The 18,608-nt window shown below is 50.3% G+C and overlaps 2 protein-coding genes across 3 annotated transcripts in view; one reads left to right on the forward strand and one right to left on the reverse strand.

Moving 5' to 3' along the window:
* Positions 1 to 677: 677 nt before the first annotated feature.
* Positions 678 to 14,617, forward strand: vdac3 (voltage-dependent anion channel 3). Its single transcript, XM_069180949.1, has 9 exons — positions 678 to 787; positions 7,706 to 7,777; positions 9,729 to 9,778; positions 10,454 to 10,606; positions 11,305 to 11,357; positions 11,442 to 11,669; positions 11,781 to 11,931; positions 13,331 to 13,388; positions 14,439 to 14,617. The coding sequence occupies exons 2-9, from the start codon at positions 7,711 to 7,713 to the stop codon at positions 14,528 to 14,530; spliced, it is 852 nt and encodes a 283-aa protein (XP_069037050.1). The 5' UTR covers positions 678 to 787; positions 7,706 to 7,710; the 3' UTR covers positions 14,531 to 14,617.
* Positions 14,618 to 15,399: 782 nt separating this feature from the next.
* Positions 15,400 to 18,608, reverse strand: part of ikbkb (inhibitor of nuclear factor kappa B kinase subunit beta) — a 46,466-nt gene continuing 43,257 nt past the window's right edge. For both annotated transcript variants that reach the window (XM_069180924.1, XM_069180920.1), the window contains exons 21-22: positions 18,134 to 18,233; positions 15,400 to 17,354 (exon numbers count right to left, since the gene is read on the reverse strand). In XM_069180924.1, the coding sequence (XP_069037025.1) occupies positions 17,307 to 17,354; positions 18,134 to 18,233 (148 nt within the window). In that variant the 3' untranslated portion in view covers positions 15,400 to 17,306. The remainder of the gene's footprint in view (positions 17,355 to 18,133; positions 18,234 to 18,608) is intronic.

Raw genomic sequence — 18,608 nt, forward strand, 5'->3', positions numbered from 1 at the left:
ACTTTATACAGATTCTCACTGAAACCTATTTTTTCTGCGGTAGTTCCACTGTACTTTCACAGGACTTTCCACAGTTCCACTGTGCATGGATCCCTGTGTCTCAGTAATAGTGTCAGAAGACACTGTGTACCCGTTGGTTGCGCTGTCCTTCACATGAGTATAACATATAAAATAAGTCCTGGCTGCTTGCTCATGAAAGATGATGGGTGCTACCCCCCAGTGCGCTGGTTAAATCGTGCTATGGGTTTCAACAGACTGCCCCCCCCCTAAATGTCTCCCTCAATCCGATGGGAGGAGGTAATTACCCCAATCAGCCGTGTAGTGGGGCTGATGGCGGCTTCAGGCAGGCAGGCAGAGAGAGAGGGGGATATCACGAGTTTATCTGGGGAAGACAAGCTGAAAAGTTTATGCAGACAAGCCGCTCACTGAAGCCCAAATCATTATGGATTCCTGCATGAATCCCACCTACGGATGAAATCTCTGAAGGGATTCTGCCCTCAAACTCTTAAAACGTTTTGCCCGTCTGAGTGTGTATTTGCAGGTGTGTCTGTCAGCATACTGGCCTCGTTTGTCAGACGCCTTGTCTGCTACGCTGCTCCCTATTTTCCCAGCGTCCCTTACCCTCTCCTCCGAGCTCGAAGTGTGTGTGTGTGAGAGAGAGAGAGAGCCGGCGTGTGTCGCGCCTGCTCAGTTTCTGTGGCTGGGTTTCTCCTTCACAGTGCCCTCCTCTCTCACACACTGACAGATCTGCTGCGCGCCGCGCCTCACATCCCGCAACTGAATAACGGTAAGACACCGGCCGGCCCCGGAGCTGGCCCTGGGCCACAGCACCGGCAACAGGGTGGGGGAGAGCGGGACACAGGGCCGGTGAGCGCCGGCCGGGGTGCGAGCCCCGAGGAGGAAGAGGCTTGACCGCCGGGGCCTTTGTGCTCGTCTAAGCGAGTCTCGCCGGCCTACGTGCTGGTTGCGTGGTGCGTCGGATTTCACTTTCAAAATCTGCCGTGGAAGTTTGTGGGTCTGTCCTGACGCGTTACAGCTAACCTTTATTAACCTCAGTGCAGGGGAAGGGTGTTCTTTCTCTTGTTTTTTTTTTTAAACTTAAGTTGTATCATTACGCTTCTTGAAGGGAGGAGGGTTGGTTTCTGAATGACAGCAGTGCGTTGGGGGTCACAGAAGCTGTAGGTGATCCGATTCGTGATATCATTATAGCTACAATTATACAAGACATTGCTGTAGCTTTGCTACATATCAATCGGTTGGGGAAGTTTATATTCTGTAGTGTTTTTTTCATTAATGAATAATACTGATATATTATTACACGTGTTTAATAAGCTGCTGCTGCTATTGTTTAACCACACAATCTAAAACGAATAATACATGGTAGTTCGATATGTGCCTAGCATGCATTTAGGGGCACTTGTTGCCTGCTAATTAAAATTCAGATATAGTTCGGTGTTGTACAAATACGTACAGTATTTATTTAAGTGGGTATATGACAAATTGCATATTTAATGATACGGGGTTGAAGCCTTAATTCTCTCTTATCCTGGGGGAACACTTTGAAATATAAATGCCTATAACGCTGTGTTTTTTTGTGCTGGGAAGGGAAAGTGAAACATTAAAGGCTTGTGAAGCAGACACGACCCTGTATAGCTGGGAGTGAACTAACGCCTACAGTACAGCATGAATCCTCGCACGTTTCCACAGAGCAGAGCTCCGTCTCGCCGCTGGACACTGCCAGCGATCCTTGAGTCCACATCGACGCAACTCCGTAAAGGCGTGATTTCGTTTTACTGATCGGGGTTTCTCGTGTACGTTTTCAGAAAAAGAAGAAAAAAAAACGTTTAGTGTTACGGTTCATCGAAACACACAATGGAAGCTTCCACATTCGCTTGTACCCACGGAACAGTGCTCGCGCGTGCCCTGGAGCGTGGACGACGCCAGATCCGACTTCACGTCTAGTACGATTCCCCGGGTGTGGAAGTACGGGACACGGTTCATGTTCCGGGCGTTTTAACACTGCACACTTGCTCGCACAGAGACAGGGAGGGTGCGGTTAGGGTGCACCTTGCGTCCTACCTATTGTACACAGTAAGGCGTAACACCACGCCAGTGGGGCGTGTCTGTGAAGCGTCGAGAATACAGGACGCTTTGGGTAACGGCATACAACAGCTGACACTTCTGACACAACTGATAATTCTGAGAGGGTCGTCAAGACAGATGTTACAGCACAGTCCCTCTAAACAGGGTCCCGGCTCCTATTCTCTCTGACTTTTCTAAATACAGGACGGTGTGTAAATAAGTTGTACTGTATGTCTCTGTTTTTTAATCGATATTAATAGACGTGATTATATATATTTTCCCCCTATTAATACAGTAGGTGTACATCTCTTTTCTTAGCTCCATGATGTATCAATAAATAAGATGTAAATCACTTCTCCTGCATAGTATATCAATATACAGTATAAGGTGTACATCTTCTCTCTAACTATATCAGCTCTAGTCACTATAGCACTTCTCTCCGTTGTATATCAATATATAAGGAGTATAGCTCTTCTGTCTGTTGTATATTTATATATATAAGGTGTAGCTCTTCCCTTTGCTGTATATTAATGTATGAGGAGTATAGTTCCTCTCTCTACTGTATATCAATATATAAGGAGTAGAGTTCTTCTGTCTGTAGTATATTAATATATAAGGAGTATACAACAGCTCTTCTCTCTAGTTTATTATATATAAGGAGTATACAACAGCTCTTCTCTCTAGTTTATTATATATAAGGAGTATACAACAGCTCTTCTCTAGTTTATTATATATATGGAATATACAACAGCTCTTCTTTCTAGTTTATTATATATATATGGAGTATACAACAGCTCTTCTCTAGTTTATTATATTTACAGTATATGGAGTATACAACAGCTCTTCTTTCTAGTTTTTTCATATATATGGAGTATACAACAGCTCTTCTCTCTAGTTTATTATATATAAGGAGTATACAACAGCTCTTCTCTCTAGTTTATTCATACAGTATATATGGAGTATACAACAGCTCTTCTCTAGTTTATTATATATAAGGAGTATACAACAGCTCTTCTCTCTAGTTTATTATATTTACAGTATATGGAGTATACAACAGCTCTTCTCTAGTTTATTATATATAAGGAGTATACAACAGCTCTTCTCTAGTTTATTATATTTACAGTATATGGAGCATACAACAGCTCTTCTCTCTAGTTTATTCATATATAAGGAGTATACAACAGCTCTTCTCTAGTTTATTATATATATATGGAGTATACAACAGGTCTTCTCTCTAGTTTATTATATATAAGGAGTACACAACAGCTCTTCTCTCTAGTTTATTCATATATATGGAGTATACAACAGCTCTTCTCTCTAGTTTATTCATATATATGGAGTATACAACAGCTCTTCTCTCTAGTTTATTCATATATATGGAGTATATCACTGTTTCTTCTCTCTACATGTGTTTTAAGCTTGTAGCTGGGTTTTTCTACTGCTCTTTACTTACCGAATGGATATGTCCTGCCTCTCTGAAACCTGGCTGTGAACTTGCAGACAGTTCGGCCCTTCTGTTAGTAATCAGGAAGCGGACAGTTTCTCAAGCAGCTCGGGCCTGAACACGTGGCTGTGAGTGACTCTGGGGAGCAGAAAGAGTTTGGTGTCGTTTGTAACTGGACCTCGTGTGTTCCTGCAGCTCAAACCTGGCGTGGCTGAAGGCACTGGGCAGGGGGAGCGAGGTGCGCTGACTGGTGCCGTGCTGTAGGTGGCGACCTAGAGCGCAGGGAGGGGGCTGGCCCAGAGCTGCTGGTGGAGAGGGAAGTGGGTGGGGGGGCGTGACTGCGTGATGTAACCCGAACCCCAAGGTCACATGAGGCCCTGGCTCAGGTTCTCTGGGGGTTTAATTATAGCACAGTGTCACCGGCTGGGAGCTCACGGAGCTGGTGGTGTATTTCTGGCTTTGGTCGGACTGGCCTGCGCAGCTGCAGACAGACAAAGCCCCCTCCACTCACACGGCTCACGTTTCCACTCCAGTGGGCTCCTGCTTTATAGCCCCGGTGGCCAAACTGCGATCTCTCACCCGGGTCGCAGACCCATTGATTCTGCATGACCCTGAGACCCTGCAGCCTGCAGAGTTGTACAGCAAATCTTACCATTCCTGCACTCTGTTATCAGTCAAAAGCAGAAGGCTATAGTGAAAGAACTGCAGGACAGCCCTGTTACCATAAGTACTGTAGTAAAAGTGCAGTAGGACAGTGCTGTTACATTAGGGACTGTAGTAAAAGTGCAGTAGGACAGTGCTGTTACAGTGGGGACTGTAGTAAAAGTGCAGTAGGACAGTGCTGTTACAGTAGGGACTGTAGTAAAAGTGCAGTAGGACAGTGCTGTTACAGTGGGGACTGTAGTAAAAGTGCAGTAGGACAGTGCTGTTACAGTAGGGGACTGTAGTAAAAGTGCAGTAGGACAGTGCTGTTACAGTAGGGGACTGTAGTAAAAGTGCAGTAGGACAGTGCTGTTACAGTGGGGACTGTAGTAAAAGGCAGTAGGACAGTGCTGTTACAGTGGGGACTGTAGTAAAAGGCAGTAGGACAGGTATATCAAGATCACTGTCACAGGCAGGACCCGAGTGTAGAGAATTCCACTTGTTATTTCTCAGTGTGAGCTTCCCCAGTGGGTGCTGTGGAGTGTGGGCAGGAGCCAGTCCCAGGACAGCGAGTCATTGTGCTGGGGCTGTGGGTGTGTCCCCGTCGCTATGACAACTCGTGCTCTGGATCATAGGTGACGAGGTTCAAGGTCGCAGGGTCACTGTAACTGACCAGGGTCTCAGCTGGGCCTGGGCTGTGTAAGAGCTCTGTCCTATTACCGGCCATCAGACCCGGCTGGACCTGGGTCCTTAACTGAGCTGATGGAAAGCGGAGTTTCAGCAGAAAATGCTTTGGACAATTGCACTAGATGTAGGAGTTTCAAGATGACGGATATATACACTTACCGCCCACCTGCACTTCTCGGGAATTATAGCTTCGAGAGAGCAAACTATTCTGCAAACCAGCCAGCTGGCTGGAGGGTTGCAGGATTCTGAATGCAGGACTGGGAGTGCTTGTGCTGGAAATGTAGCAGCAGGCGACATCAGAGCCTGAATAGTCCCTCCCTGCCCTGGGGGACTCCATCGCCAAGAGAGAGTCCCACAGCAAAGTCACCTTCAGACACAGCCGGTACCCTGGCTGGCTCCCTAACACACAGGGGATCTGCTTAGAATGACCTGCTTAGGAACTGGACACAGGCAGACCTGGACACCCAGAGAGGACAGGCTCAGTGTCCACAGCCTGGCCAGAGAAACTGGACACAGGCAGACCTGGATACTCAGAGAGGACAGGCTCAGTGTCCACAGCCTGGCCAGAGAAACTGGACACAGGCAGGCCTGGATACTCAGAGAGGACAGGCTCAGTGTCCACAGCCTGGCCATAGAAACTGGACACAGGCAGACCTGGATACTCAGAGAGGACAGGCTCAGTGACCACAGCCTGGCCAGAGAAACTGGACACAGGCAGACCTGGATACTCAGAGAGGACAGGCTCAGTGACCACAGCCTGGCCATAGAAACTGGACACAGGCAGACCTGGATACTCAGAGAGGACAGGCTCAGTGTCCACAGACTGGCCATAGAAACTGGACACAGGCAGACCTGGATACCCAGAGAGGACAGGCTCAGTGACCACAGCCTGGCCATAGAAACTGGACACAGGCAGACCTGGATACCCAGAGAGGACAGGGTCAGTGACCACAGCCTGGCCATAGAAACTGGACACAGGCAGACCTGGATACCCAGAGAGACAGGCTCAGTGTCCACAGCCTGGCCAGAGAAACAGGACACAGGCAGACCTGGATACCCAGAGAGGACAGGCTCAGTGACCACAGTCTGGCCAGAGAAACTGGACAGAGGCAGACCTGGATACTCAGAGAGGACAGGCTCAGTGTCCACAGCCTGGCCAGAGAAACTGGACACAGGCAGACCTGAATACTCAGAGAGGACAGGCTCAGTGTCCATAGCCTGGCCAGAGAAACTGGACACAGGCAGACCTGGATACTCAGAGAGGACAGGCTCAGTGACCACAGACTGGCCATAGAAACTGGACACAGGCAGACCTGGATACTCAGAGAGGACAGGCTCAGTGACCACAGCCTGGCCATAGAAACTGGACACAGGCAGACCTGGATACCCAGAGAGGACAGGCTCAGTGTCCACAGCCTGGCCATAGAAACTGGACACAGGCAGACCTGGATACCCAGAGAGGACAGGCTCAGTGTCCACAGCCTGGCCATAGAAACTGGACACAGGCAGACCTGGATACCCAGAGAGGACAGACTCAGTGTCCACAGACTGGCCATAGAAACTGGACACAGGCAGACCTGGATACCCAGAGAGGACAGGCTCAGTGTCCACAGCCTGGCCATAGAAACTGGACACAGGCAGACCTGGATACCCAGAGAGGACAGGCTCAGTGACCACAGCCTGGCCATAGGAACTGGACACAGGCAGACCTGGATACCCAGAGAGGACAGGCTCAGTGACCACTGCCTGGCCATAGAAACTGAACACAGGCAGACCTGGATACCCAGAGAGGACAGGCTCAGTGACCACAGCCTGGCCATAGGAACTGGACACAGGCAGACATGTGAACTCCCACACTGCCAGCAGGGAAATGTACTGTTGACAAAAGATGCTCATTGTGCCGCACTGTTATAAATACTCTGGGATCAGACATTCTTCTCCCAAAGTAGCAATTAAAATCCCCAAATCCACGCAAATGGCAGAATCAAAGTGACTATCAATCCTACTGGGGGAGGGGGAGGAAACTCAACTGAGCTGCAGCCCAGTGTGTGATCTTCTGTCGCAGCCTGAGGAACAGAGAATAGTCCACTTAAATTATTAAATATTAATATAATGTCATGGGCCTGAGTGTAAATGTTCACTAACAAATCTTGCTTTGTCGGTAATGGTATTTGTCGGTGGTGCGCATAAAGCTCTTTGAATTTGATTGTACACTGTCCTAATGCTGGTCCCAGCTGGTCTCGGCAGTAACAGTGCAAGCTCTGGAATCCTCAGGGGAAATTGGAATGCTCATTGTTCCGGGACCACTCTCCCATTGGCTTTTGAGGTTGTCATTACACTTGACAACCACGCCCCCCTGTTGTGATTGGCCAGCTGTGTGCACGAAGTGCTGTGAGTGGCTGAGCATGCAGCGTAGTGGCGATGGTTTGACAGTGATCGAAGGAGAAGGGGGGATGGGTTGTGTGTGTGCTGGACAACATTGATTTACTGAGCCACTTCAGAGGCTATGATGTTGAGTGGAAGTGTGCCTAGTATGTGCACTCAGGTATTGCAAGCGAAAAAGCATTTGCATAAAGAAATAATCTGAAAAAACACAATACCACTTTGAATGCATATGTATCTGTTACGTGATATGGTTTAAAATGCAAAAGCATAGAAGTACCAAATACGATGATTCTTGTTTCGTGTCTTGGTTTGTCCCATAGTGGTGTAGTTAGAAATTGACAGTCAAATGGGGTGAGTATAGGGGGACAATGAATATGTTTCAGCAGCCAGTCCCCTGTTACCCCGGTGCCGTTCCGTGTGTGGGTATGTCTAAACGTGTTGCTGACCTGACTCTTCTGCCCACAGTCACCATGGCTGTTCCTCCTGCATACGCTGACCTGGGAAAGTCTGCCAAGGACATCTTCAACAAGGGCTATGGTGAGCATGTGAAACTGACACTCACTGACCATGACCAGGGCTATGGACTGACACTCACTGACCGTGACCAGGGCTATGGACTGACACTCACTGACCATGACCAGGGCTATGGACTGACACTCACTGACCGTGACCAGGGCTATGGACCCACACTCACTGACCATGACCAGGGCTATGGACCCACACTCACTGACCGTGACCAGGGCTATGGACCCACACTCACTGACCGTGACCAGGGCTATGGACCCACACTCACTGACCGTGACCAGGGCTATGGACCCACACTCACTGACCGTGACCAGGGCTATGGACCCACACTCACTGACCGTGACCAGGGCTATGGACTGACACTCACTGACCGTGACCAGGGCTATGGACTGACTCTCACTGACCGTGACCAGGGCTATGGACTGACACTCACTGACCATGACCAGGGCTATGGACCCACACTCACTGACCGCGACCAGGGCTATGGACTGACACTCACTGACCGTGACCAGGGCTATGGACTGACACTCACTGACCGTGACCAGGGCTATGGACTGACACTCACTGACCACGACCAGGGCTATGGACTGACTCTCACTGACCACGACCAGGGCTATGGACTGACTCTCATTGACCGTGACCAGGGCTATGGACTGACTCTCATTGACCGTGACCAGGGCTATGGACAGACACTCACTGACCGTGACCAGGGCTATGGACTGACTCTCACTGACCGTGACCAGGGCTATGGACCCACACTCACTGACCGTGACCAGGGCTATGGACTGACTCTCACTGACCATGACCAGGGCTATGGACCCACACTCACTGACCGTGACCAGGGCTATGGATCCACACTCACTGACCGTGACCAGGGCTATGGACCCACACTCACTGACCGTGACCAGGGCTATGGACTGACACTCACTGACCACGACCAGGGCTATGGACCCACACTCACTGACCGTGACCAGGGCTATGGACTGACACTCACTGACCGTGACCAGGGCTATGGACCCACACTCACTGACCGTGACCAGGGCTATGGACTGACACTCACTGACCATGACCAGGGCTATGGACTGACACTCACTGACCGTGACCAGGGCTATGGACCGACACTCACTGACCGTGACCAGGGCTATGGACCGACACTCACTGACCGTGACCAGGGCTATGGACCAACACTCACTGACCACGACCAGGGCTATGGACCCACACTCACTGACCATGACCAGGGCTATGGACTGACTATCACTGACCATGACCAGGGCTATGGACTGACACTCACTGACCGTGACTAAGGCTATGGACCCACACTCACTGACCATGACCAGGGCTATGGACTGACTATCACTGACCATGACCAGGGCTATGGACCGACACTCACTGACCATGACCAGGGCTATGGACTGACACTCACTGACCATGACCAGGGCTATGGACTGACACTCACTGACCATGACCAGGGCTATGGACTGACACTCACTGACCATGACCAGGGCTATGGACCCACACTCACTGACCGTGACCAGGGCTATGGACCGACACTCACTGACCACGACCAGGGCTATGGACCCACACTCACTGACCACAACCAGGGCTATGGACTGACACTCACTGACCATGACCAGGGCTATGGACCCACACTCACTGACCACAACCAGGGCTATGGACAGACACTCACTGACCACAACCAGGGCTATGGACAGACACTCACTGACCGTGACCAGGGCTATGGACCGACACTCACTGACCATGACCAGGGCTATGGACCCACACTCACTGACCACAACCAGGGCTATGGACAGACACTCACTGACCACAACCAGGGCTATGGACAGACACTCACTGACCGTGACCTCGACCAGGGTCTCAGCTCAACCACTATCTGTCTTTAAAAGGACGCTTTTGTGCCAGGGACTAAATAATAATGGCCCTCCATTCTGTCTCCATCTGTCAGGCTTTGGGGTGGTGAAGCTGGACCTGAAGACCAAGTCTCAGAGCGGAGTGGTGAGTGTCTGTGTCTCTCGGTCTGTCCTGTATGTGGCACGCGGGACAAGGAGACAGGTTGGAGAGGTAACCCTGGCGGGGTCAGGAGTTGGCTGGTGCGGGCGGTGGGGTCCTGGGGCTGCTTGGGTCCTGTCCTAATTCTGCCTTCTCTTTGCTCTCTCTCCCTTTCTTCCTCCCGCTGCCTGGACTGCGCTGTAGATGGTAAGAGTGTGAATGTTGGTGTCAGCGGTGGGCTCCCTGCTGCGTCTGTGTATGTGTGTGCGAGCTGCTCTCTCCCAGCTCCTCGGTCTGGGAGCAGCGTCTGTGCGCTGCTGCTGTGTCGTCTCCTCTCTCCCTGCCTCCCTCTCGCTATTGCAGACAGGGTCCAGGCAGCAGGTGGGTCTTAGCCCTCTGCTCCCTGTAAGTGCAGAGCTCCGACACACTCCTGCGCACCCAGGGCCTTTCACAGTGGTCTTTGCAAGGGAGGGTCACATGGCCCCTGTTCGCACTCTGTTCACACTCGGCTGACCTGTCCTAGGAGATTCATTCCAGTGTGAACACACTTGACATCTTGTGTGACAGAGGGCCCTCTCTTAACTCCAGATTCTCTCTCTTTATCTCCCCCTCTCTTTGACTCTCACTCTTTCCTTCTCCTTCCCAATTATTCCCGCCCTGCTATCCCTCTCTCTGGCCCAGGAATTTTCCACCACCGGCTCCACCAACACGGACACAGGGAAGGCTTCTGGGAATCTGGAGACCAAGTACAAGATGAAGGACCTGGGTCTGAGCTTCAGCCAGAAGTGGAACACGGACAACACCCTCGCCTCCGAGATCACGCTGGAGGACCAGGTGGAGTGAGGGGCAGGTGGCCTCTCCTTTAAGAGCCGCGTGCGCACACACACACACACACACACACACACACACACAGCTACATGACTATACAACTCCGAACACCAAGGCAGGAGATGCTGAGGGAGACTACAGTGACTTCCCCTTCAAAACAGACACAGACCAGGATGTATCTGAGAAACAGTGGCCCCCTTTTACATCCATACTCCTGTAAAGGAAGAGGCTCCTCTTCAAGAGTGAGACCAGCCATACAGAGTATACTGTGGCCAAAACTGACTGCCCTTTCACACTGACACACAGGCACACGTACATGGGCGACTCTTACAGACCAGCCTGAGTGGAGCCAGAACGGCCTCCCCTTTAATGCTGGATAGGGACCAGAACTGGTAGGGAACAGTCTGCCCTCTAGCTTTCACAGAGAGAGAAATAGAAACGTGCGAGACAGAATTTGCAACTCAAACAGGTGAGGATACATCACCGGAAGACCAGTGACAGCCCTTCCATTAGCTGTAGAATCCAGGAGCTCTCCTCCAGGAAGGCTGCAGGACACGAAGTCCTTCGGAAAGCATCAGGCCCCAGAAACATGCTCTTCGGACGACCGGAAGGACAGACTCCTAGACGAGGCCCCAGCTGGCTGTGCTCGTGACTTCGGGGCTGTAGAAAGAGAGCTGATGTGTCTGTGTTTGTCTCCTCCGCAGCTGGCCAAGGGGTTGAAGTTGACCTTTGACACCTCCTTTGTCCCGAACACAGGGTAAGTGTCGTCCTGTCCCGCGTACCCGCGAGCTCGCCGCGGGCTGCGGCCGGCGCGCCTCACCCGCGTCTCTCTGCGTCTCAGCAAGAAGAGCGGCAAGCTGAAGACGGCCTACAAGCGGGACTACGTCAACCTGGGCTGCGACGTGGACTTCGACTTCGCCGGGCCCACGGTCCACGGCGCGGCGGTGATCGGGTACGAGGGCTGGCTGGCCGGGTACCAGATGGCTTTCGACACCGCCAAGTCCAAGCTGGTGCAGAACAACTTCGCCCTGGGGTACCGCGCCGGGGACTTCCAGCTGCACACCAACGTGTGAGTACGGGCTCCGCAGCGGGGTGGTCCGGTCCAGGTGGTATTGGAGCGAAGTGTGTGGTACTGGTAACCGTCGCCGCCCTCTCACACCTCTTTCTCTCTAACTCTCAGGAATGACGGTACGGAGTTCGGAGGCTCCATCTACCAGAAAGTGAACGACGAGCTGGAGACGGCCGTGACGCTGGCCTGGACGGCGGGCAGCAATAACACGCGCTTTGGCATCGCGGCCAAATACAAGCTGGACAAGGATTGCTCTCTGTCTGTGAGTACAGTGCTGACGGACAGTGGACTGATGGACTGGTACTCAGTGTGCCATCACGTGGCATTGATCCCAGCACAGAACTGCACTGTAGGACACTGCACCAATACTCACTGTACAGTCCAATACCCCACTGATACTCACTGTACAGTACAACACTGCACTGGTACTCACTGTACAGTCCAATACCGCACTCATACTCACTGTACAGTCTAATACTGCACTGATACTCACTGTACAGTCCAATACCGCACTGATACTCACTGTACAGTGTAACACAGCACTGATACTCACTGTACAGTCCAATACCGCACTCATACTCACTGTACAGTCCAATACTGCACTGATACTCACTGTATAGTACAACACTGCACTAGTACTCACTGTACAGTCCAATACCGCACTCATACTCACTGTACAGTCTAATACTGCACTGATACTCACTGTACAGTACAAGACTGCACTAGTACTCACTGTACAGTCCAATACCGCACTCATACTCACTCTACAGTCTAATACTGCACTCATACTCACTGTACAGTACAACACTGCAGTAGTACTCACTGTACAGTCCAATACCACGCTCATACTCACTGTACAGTACAACACTGCAGTAGTACTCACTGTACAGTGTAACACTGCACTGATACTCACTGTACAATACAACACCGCACTGATACTCACTGTACAGTACAACATTGCACTAGTACTCACTGTACAGTCCAATACCGCACTCATACTCACTGTACAGTCTAATACCACACTGATACTCACTGTACAGTATAACACTGCACTGGTACTCACTGTACAGTATAACACTGCACTAATACTGTACATACAGTGCAACACCACACTGATACTCACTGTACTGTCACATAGCTCTCATAAACTGTATGGAGTATTGTGTAACACTACACTGATGCTCGTTGTATTTTAGCATTGCATTGAATGTCACTGTACTCAATGCTCTGCTCAGTGTACAGTATAACACTATAGCTATTCACTGTATTATGTAACACGCCATGGATACTGCACTATGTAATAATGGAAAGTCACTGTACTTTGTTAGAAGGTGCTCATGCTCAATGTACACTACAGTAATACTGTACTTTTAACAGGGTGCACTGTACTTCACTGCACTGCCCTGTAATGTAGCATGAAGTAATGGACAGCATATCACCGCCTAGTACTGTAATGTCTCCTGTATTCTAATGTACTGTTTTGCCTAGCACAGACCTGTACTGTAACAATGTATTGTACTGCATAGTTCAGTCTTGTCCTGAAGTGTGTATTCTGTAGTGCTGTGCTAAAGTGATCAACAGCTTTGTTTCTCACTGAGGAACTGTAATGGTACCTGGTAGCACTTGTCCACCTGTCCTGACAGAGTCCTGTCTCCCTGCAGGCCAAAGTGAACAATGCCAGTCTGATCGGAGTGGGGTACACACAGAGCCTGCGGCCAGGTAACAGCTCTCCTGCCCCCATCTCTCCCTCTCTCGCCCCTGTGATTTCTTCTCTTTCACATAGGGGAAAGGGGTGTGTGTAAATGGGCTTCACAGCTCCCCTCCTCATGTGCTTGTGTCGTCTTCTGTGGGTACAAAGCCCTGGTGGGCAGGGCACTTTACCCAGAACGCCCCAGCAAACCCAGCTGGAGAAACTAGAGCCCCGAGTTATACTGGAAAATAAATTGTAAGCTCCGTAAGTTGCTTTGGACAAAAAAATGAACTGAGCAAAGAAGGTAACTAAGAATTGCAACAAATTCCCAGATGTATAAAAAAAGTACAGTCCTTTTCGTAGCAGGTAGACCTGACATTTAATTGAGCAGATGTAATGCAGGTCATCTCATCTCGCAAGAACACCACTGTTCCACCAACAGCTGCAGTGTTGTCATGTCAGGACGGGACCTCCCTGTTGATCTTGGGGTGTCATGACCCAGAGCCTATATTTGTTGGACTGTGTTCTTGCCAGGGTGAAAACTGCTGGCCCAGATGGGGAATAGCAGTGTGTAGATTTTAGTCCAGCCACCAACACAGCGATGACACGAAGGCGTGGTTCTCTCAATAAGCTGGAAACAGAGTGTGTAGGTTCCCGTCTGCATTTTTCTTACTTGATGTCCACCAGGCTGGACATTTGACAGGGCAGATCGCTTCATCACCTGTGTCCAATCAGCACTTTTGCCAACCAGGTCATTTTAGTGCTGATGCAAGAGTCCTGCCGTTTAGTGGTCATTGGCAATCAGTTAATCAAAATGACAGCAAAAATCAATATCCAAAATCCATCTAGTTTGTTTTTCCAAAACCTCGCATGCATAAATGAGAGTGGTGGGTTTTGTCCGCTGCTCAGCGTAGTAATGACAAGTGTCTCGGCTCACTGCTGCAGCCTCTGCGCCGAAGGCCACTTGAACAGACACACCTGCTCACGTGTTAGAAAACATTCTTCACGTGTCTGAATGAATCTCCCCTTTTCTTCCTTCCTCTCCTTCCCTCGCTGTACCGCTGCCCTCTCCTCCTCAGGAGTGAAGCTCACTCTCTCCGCGCTCATCGATGGCAAGAACTTCAACGCCGGGGGCCACAAGGTTGGCCTGGGGTTCGAGCTCGAGGCGTAGAGAAGGGAACGGAGGGGACGAGACGGAGACGGATGGAGAGGAGGCTGGGACCCACCCCCCCCCCACACTTCCCAGTGCCCCCACCCCTCCTCCTGGAAAGCAAGGACCCCCTTGCACTACCCTGAGCGCACACACAGACACACACACTCCCTGTGCACGGCCCCAGCACACAGAGCTTTGCCCTTTATGGCCGGACTCACTGGCGGCACTCCGGCCTTAGAACCTGTCCTCCCCAGCTGGGTGTTGGCATTATCAATGAATGTGATTAGCACTGTCTCCTGACCCCTGACCCCCAACCCCGACACACCCCCACCCGGTGCTCTCGGCTCTTGGGGAGAGACGGCGCAAGAGCCAGCCCGGAGCAGTGTGTTTACACCCCTAGTGGGCTCAGAGACAGCGACGTCACAGTGGCACCCGAGGGCACTGGGCACCGCGGAGGGCTCCTGTTCACACAGCTGGGCCAGCTCTCCGGCCCCGCTCTCTCTCCAAAACATCATCATCTTCATCATCATTGCGTCCTGGAGAGTCCCTCTGCATGCCGCCACACACCTCACTGTGTCGCTTCAGTACCGGGCCTGACCCGCAACGTACGGTTTGGAATAGCTGTGTTGTGTTGGGAACTCCGAACCTCAAGTAACAAAATTTAAAAAAAATAAATAAAAATGCAAAAAAAAAATCACTTCTGGAGTCGAGACTGTTTTTCTCTGAATAGTGGGAGCAAGTGAGAAATATTGTCCCCTTTCTATCGCGTCCAGGGTAGGAGGTGGTACAGGAAGTCCATTCTGTCCCTCTGACCCCTTCACCTCCCCCGACCCCTTCTCTCTTCCCGCTCAAAAGTAATTTATGATCAAACACCACAAAACGTGCCATTGCCTGATTGATTTACATAAATTTAAAATAAATATTTCCAATACAATACAAAAAAAAATCACCATTTAGAAAAACGCATTCTTCAAAGAGAGGTGCTCACACTTTAAAGAGCAGTAGGCACAGAAAATAGCAGTGGCCCCAGTCTCTCTCTGCCCTGGGTGTACAATTCTGTGCACACACTTGGATTGAGAGCTTAGACCACATATCAACATTTAAGACCCTTCATATTGATGAAAAAAGGCCAACGTGCATCATAAAAGCATCTGAAACCTGACAAATGTGAGGACACTCTCCAAAATAGCTAACTGTACCAAGGATCTCATCCAGCTTTTGAAAGCCAGGGTAACAATGTGACTTGTTCCAGACACCCACAACCCTTCGTGTAAAGAAGTGCTACCCTATTCTATATAGTAAATGCCCTTCCTTGTAGTTTCCCGTGTCCTCTGGTTGGCGTTTCCCTGTTGATGCTGAAGAAGCCCTCTGGGGCGACTTCATCAGGCCCGTTGATTAAGAGCGTAAAGACTGTTCTTGTATCAGGTCCCTTTGTGATCTTCACCGTCCTGGAACTGAAGAGACTCAATTCTGTTAATCTGTCAGTGTAGGCCACTTCCTTAGGACTGGGAACGGGTCTAGCTGTACCAAACATTTCATCACTGAAAGCTGCTGAGAGATCTGCTGTACAAAAATGCACTGCCTCTTCCTTGTGTCTCTCCATCACTCAGACACATGCGTCTCAATCTGGACCAGAAATGGAATAAATGCGATTGCAATGGCACTGTTAAAATGGGTTATTATAAACACGTAAGAAGCTGGCCCTCGACTCCTATATCCTGACTTGAGGATCTTGTGCTTTTTTAAAAGGTTTTAAGGATATTTACATGGCTGATAGATCAGACCCTTTTGTCTTCGATCTTTTCCCACTTCCCACTAAGAAAACAGATCAGCGGCGCTGATCCACGCGAGTCATTCTCTTACTCTTAATAAAGCACGTGAACAGTGATTAAAAGGCTGGAATTGAGAAGACATGGGCGCCATCTTGTGGCTTCAGGTGGAATTGCCGGCTGCCTTGTTACACAACTGTAAATTCCATTTTAAATTGATTATTTGTTGGTAGTAATGTGGGTGGGCTGATCTCTGTCTCCGTAGCCGATCTTAAATCCCTGTATTGTACCTCCTGTATGGTACCTGATCTGAAAACCCCTTGGAAATATTCTTCGATTTCACGCCATGTCTGTTTGGAATAGCCAGCTGTTCGTGAACTGGGCTCCCTGCCGCCACCCGTGTCCTGCGCTCAGGGAGAGTGAGGACACGCCCATGCTGCCTTACAGGAGAGTGAGCAGTGATTGGAGGACCGGTGCGTCTCTCCTCGGCGATGCTGCATGGTCATTGGATCCTATCTAGTCACATGACCTGCTAGGTGGGGACAGGGTGACAATATCCCCACACATCTCTGGCCCACCCTATCCTGGTGGAGTCTGCCTGGGGATCCCAGCCCCAGCCTGGGGCAGGATGAGAAGCTCTTAGCGAGCACCTTGACTGAGTCAGTTGAGAACATCCCTCAGAGAGCATCAAACTTCTCTACTACCACAGTTTCAATTCCACACCTGAATGGCTTTCAGATAACACAGAATCATGTTTTGCTATTGCTTATCAACAATTATAATACATATAGATAATGTTATATCATTAAGAATCAAATATACAACAACCAATACTCCACGTAATCAAGGTTGTGCTGCAGTACTGACATCTGGCCACAGGAGGGAAGCAGAATTTCATGTCCGTTCCGTCCAGGTAGTAGCGTCTCCACCATGAACAAGCCCTCCTCCCATGACAGTAGAGTGGATATTTACAGGTACAGTGTCTTGCCTCTGTCTCTGGTTGTCTCGCTGCCTTCGAGTCAGCGTCAGGAAAGGTCATTAGATTCGCTGAGCCAGCACCACTCCCTGAGAGTCTGCACAGGGGGTAAACCAAACGGGAGTGTGGGTTCACAGAAAGCGAGATGTGTGACACAGAAACAAGGTGGAAGAGGAGAGGACATAAGACACAGGACAGAGAGGCAGTGGAAGATCAGAGAAAGTCAGTGTCAGTGTCTCGGTCCGCGCTGTCAGTCTATGTCTCAGTCCTGTCCTGTCAGTCCAGTCAGTCAGTCAGTGTGTCTGCATGTGTGTGTGTGTCAGTCCAGTCAGTCAGTCAGTGTGTCTGCATGTGTGTGTGTGTCAGTCCAGTCAGTCAGTCAGTGTGTCTGCATGTGTGTGTGTGTCAGTCTAGTCTAGTCTAGTCTGTCTGTCCAGTCAGTCCTGTCAATGTGTGTGTGTCAGTCCAGTCTGTCTGTGTGTCTGTCCAGTCAGTCTGCCTGTCTGTGTGTCAGTCTGCCTGTCTGTGTGTCAGTCTGCCTGTCTGTGTGTCAGTCCAGTCAGTCTGTCCGTCTGCATGTGTCAGTCCAGTCAGTCTGTCTGTGTGTGTGTCAGTCTGTCTGTCTATGTGTCAGTCCTGTCAGTCTGTCTGTCTGCATGTGTGTCAGTCCAGTCAGTCTGTCTGTGTGTGTGTGCCAGTCTGTCTGTCTATGTGTCAGTCCTGTCAGTCTGTCTGTCTGCATGTGTGTCAGTCCAGTCAGTCTGTCTGTGTGTCAGTCCAGTCAGTCCTATCAGTCCTGTCAGTGTATGTGACAGTCCTGTCAGTCTGTCTCTGTATGTGTCAGCCCGTCAGAGTCTCAGCCCGGTCAGTCTGTACCTGCATGTCCTGTTCCTGCTCTTCAATGGTCTCTTGCACTAGACTCTGCAGGCGGTTCTCGAAGGTCCTGCTCTCCTCAATCACCAACAGGGACTCCTCACTGAGAAACATGACATACACTGTCACCACACAGTGTCAACCAGCACACACACACTGTCACCACAGTGTCACACAGCACACACACACTGTCACCACACAGTGTCAACCAGCACACACACAGTGTCACCACACAGTGTCAACCAGCACACACACACACTGTCACCACACAGTGTCAACCAGCACACACACACACTGTCACCACACAGTGTCAACCAGCACACACACACTGTCACCACAGTGTCACACAGCACACACACACTGTCACCACACAGTGTCAACCAGCACACACACAGTGTCACCACACAGTGTCAACCAGCACACACACACACTGTCACCACACAGTGTCAACCAGCACGCACACACACTGTCACCACAC

Source organism: Lepisosteus oculatus, chromosome 2 (genome assembly GCF_040954835.1).
Source record: "Lepisosteus oculatus isolate fLepOcu1 chromosome 2, fLepOcu1.hap2, whole genome shotgun sequence".
NCBI classification, from domain to species: Eukaryota; Metazoa; Chordata; class Actinopteri; order Semionotiformes; family Lepisosteidae; genus Lepisosteus; species Lepisosteus oculatus.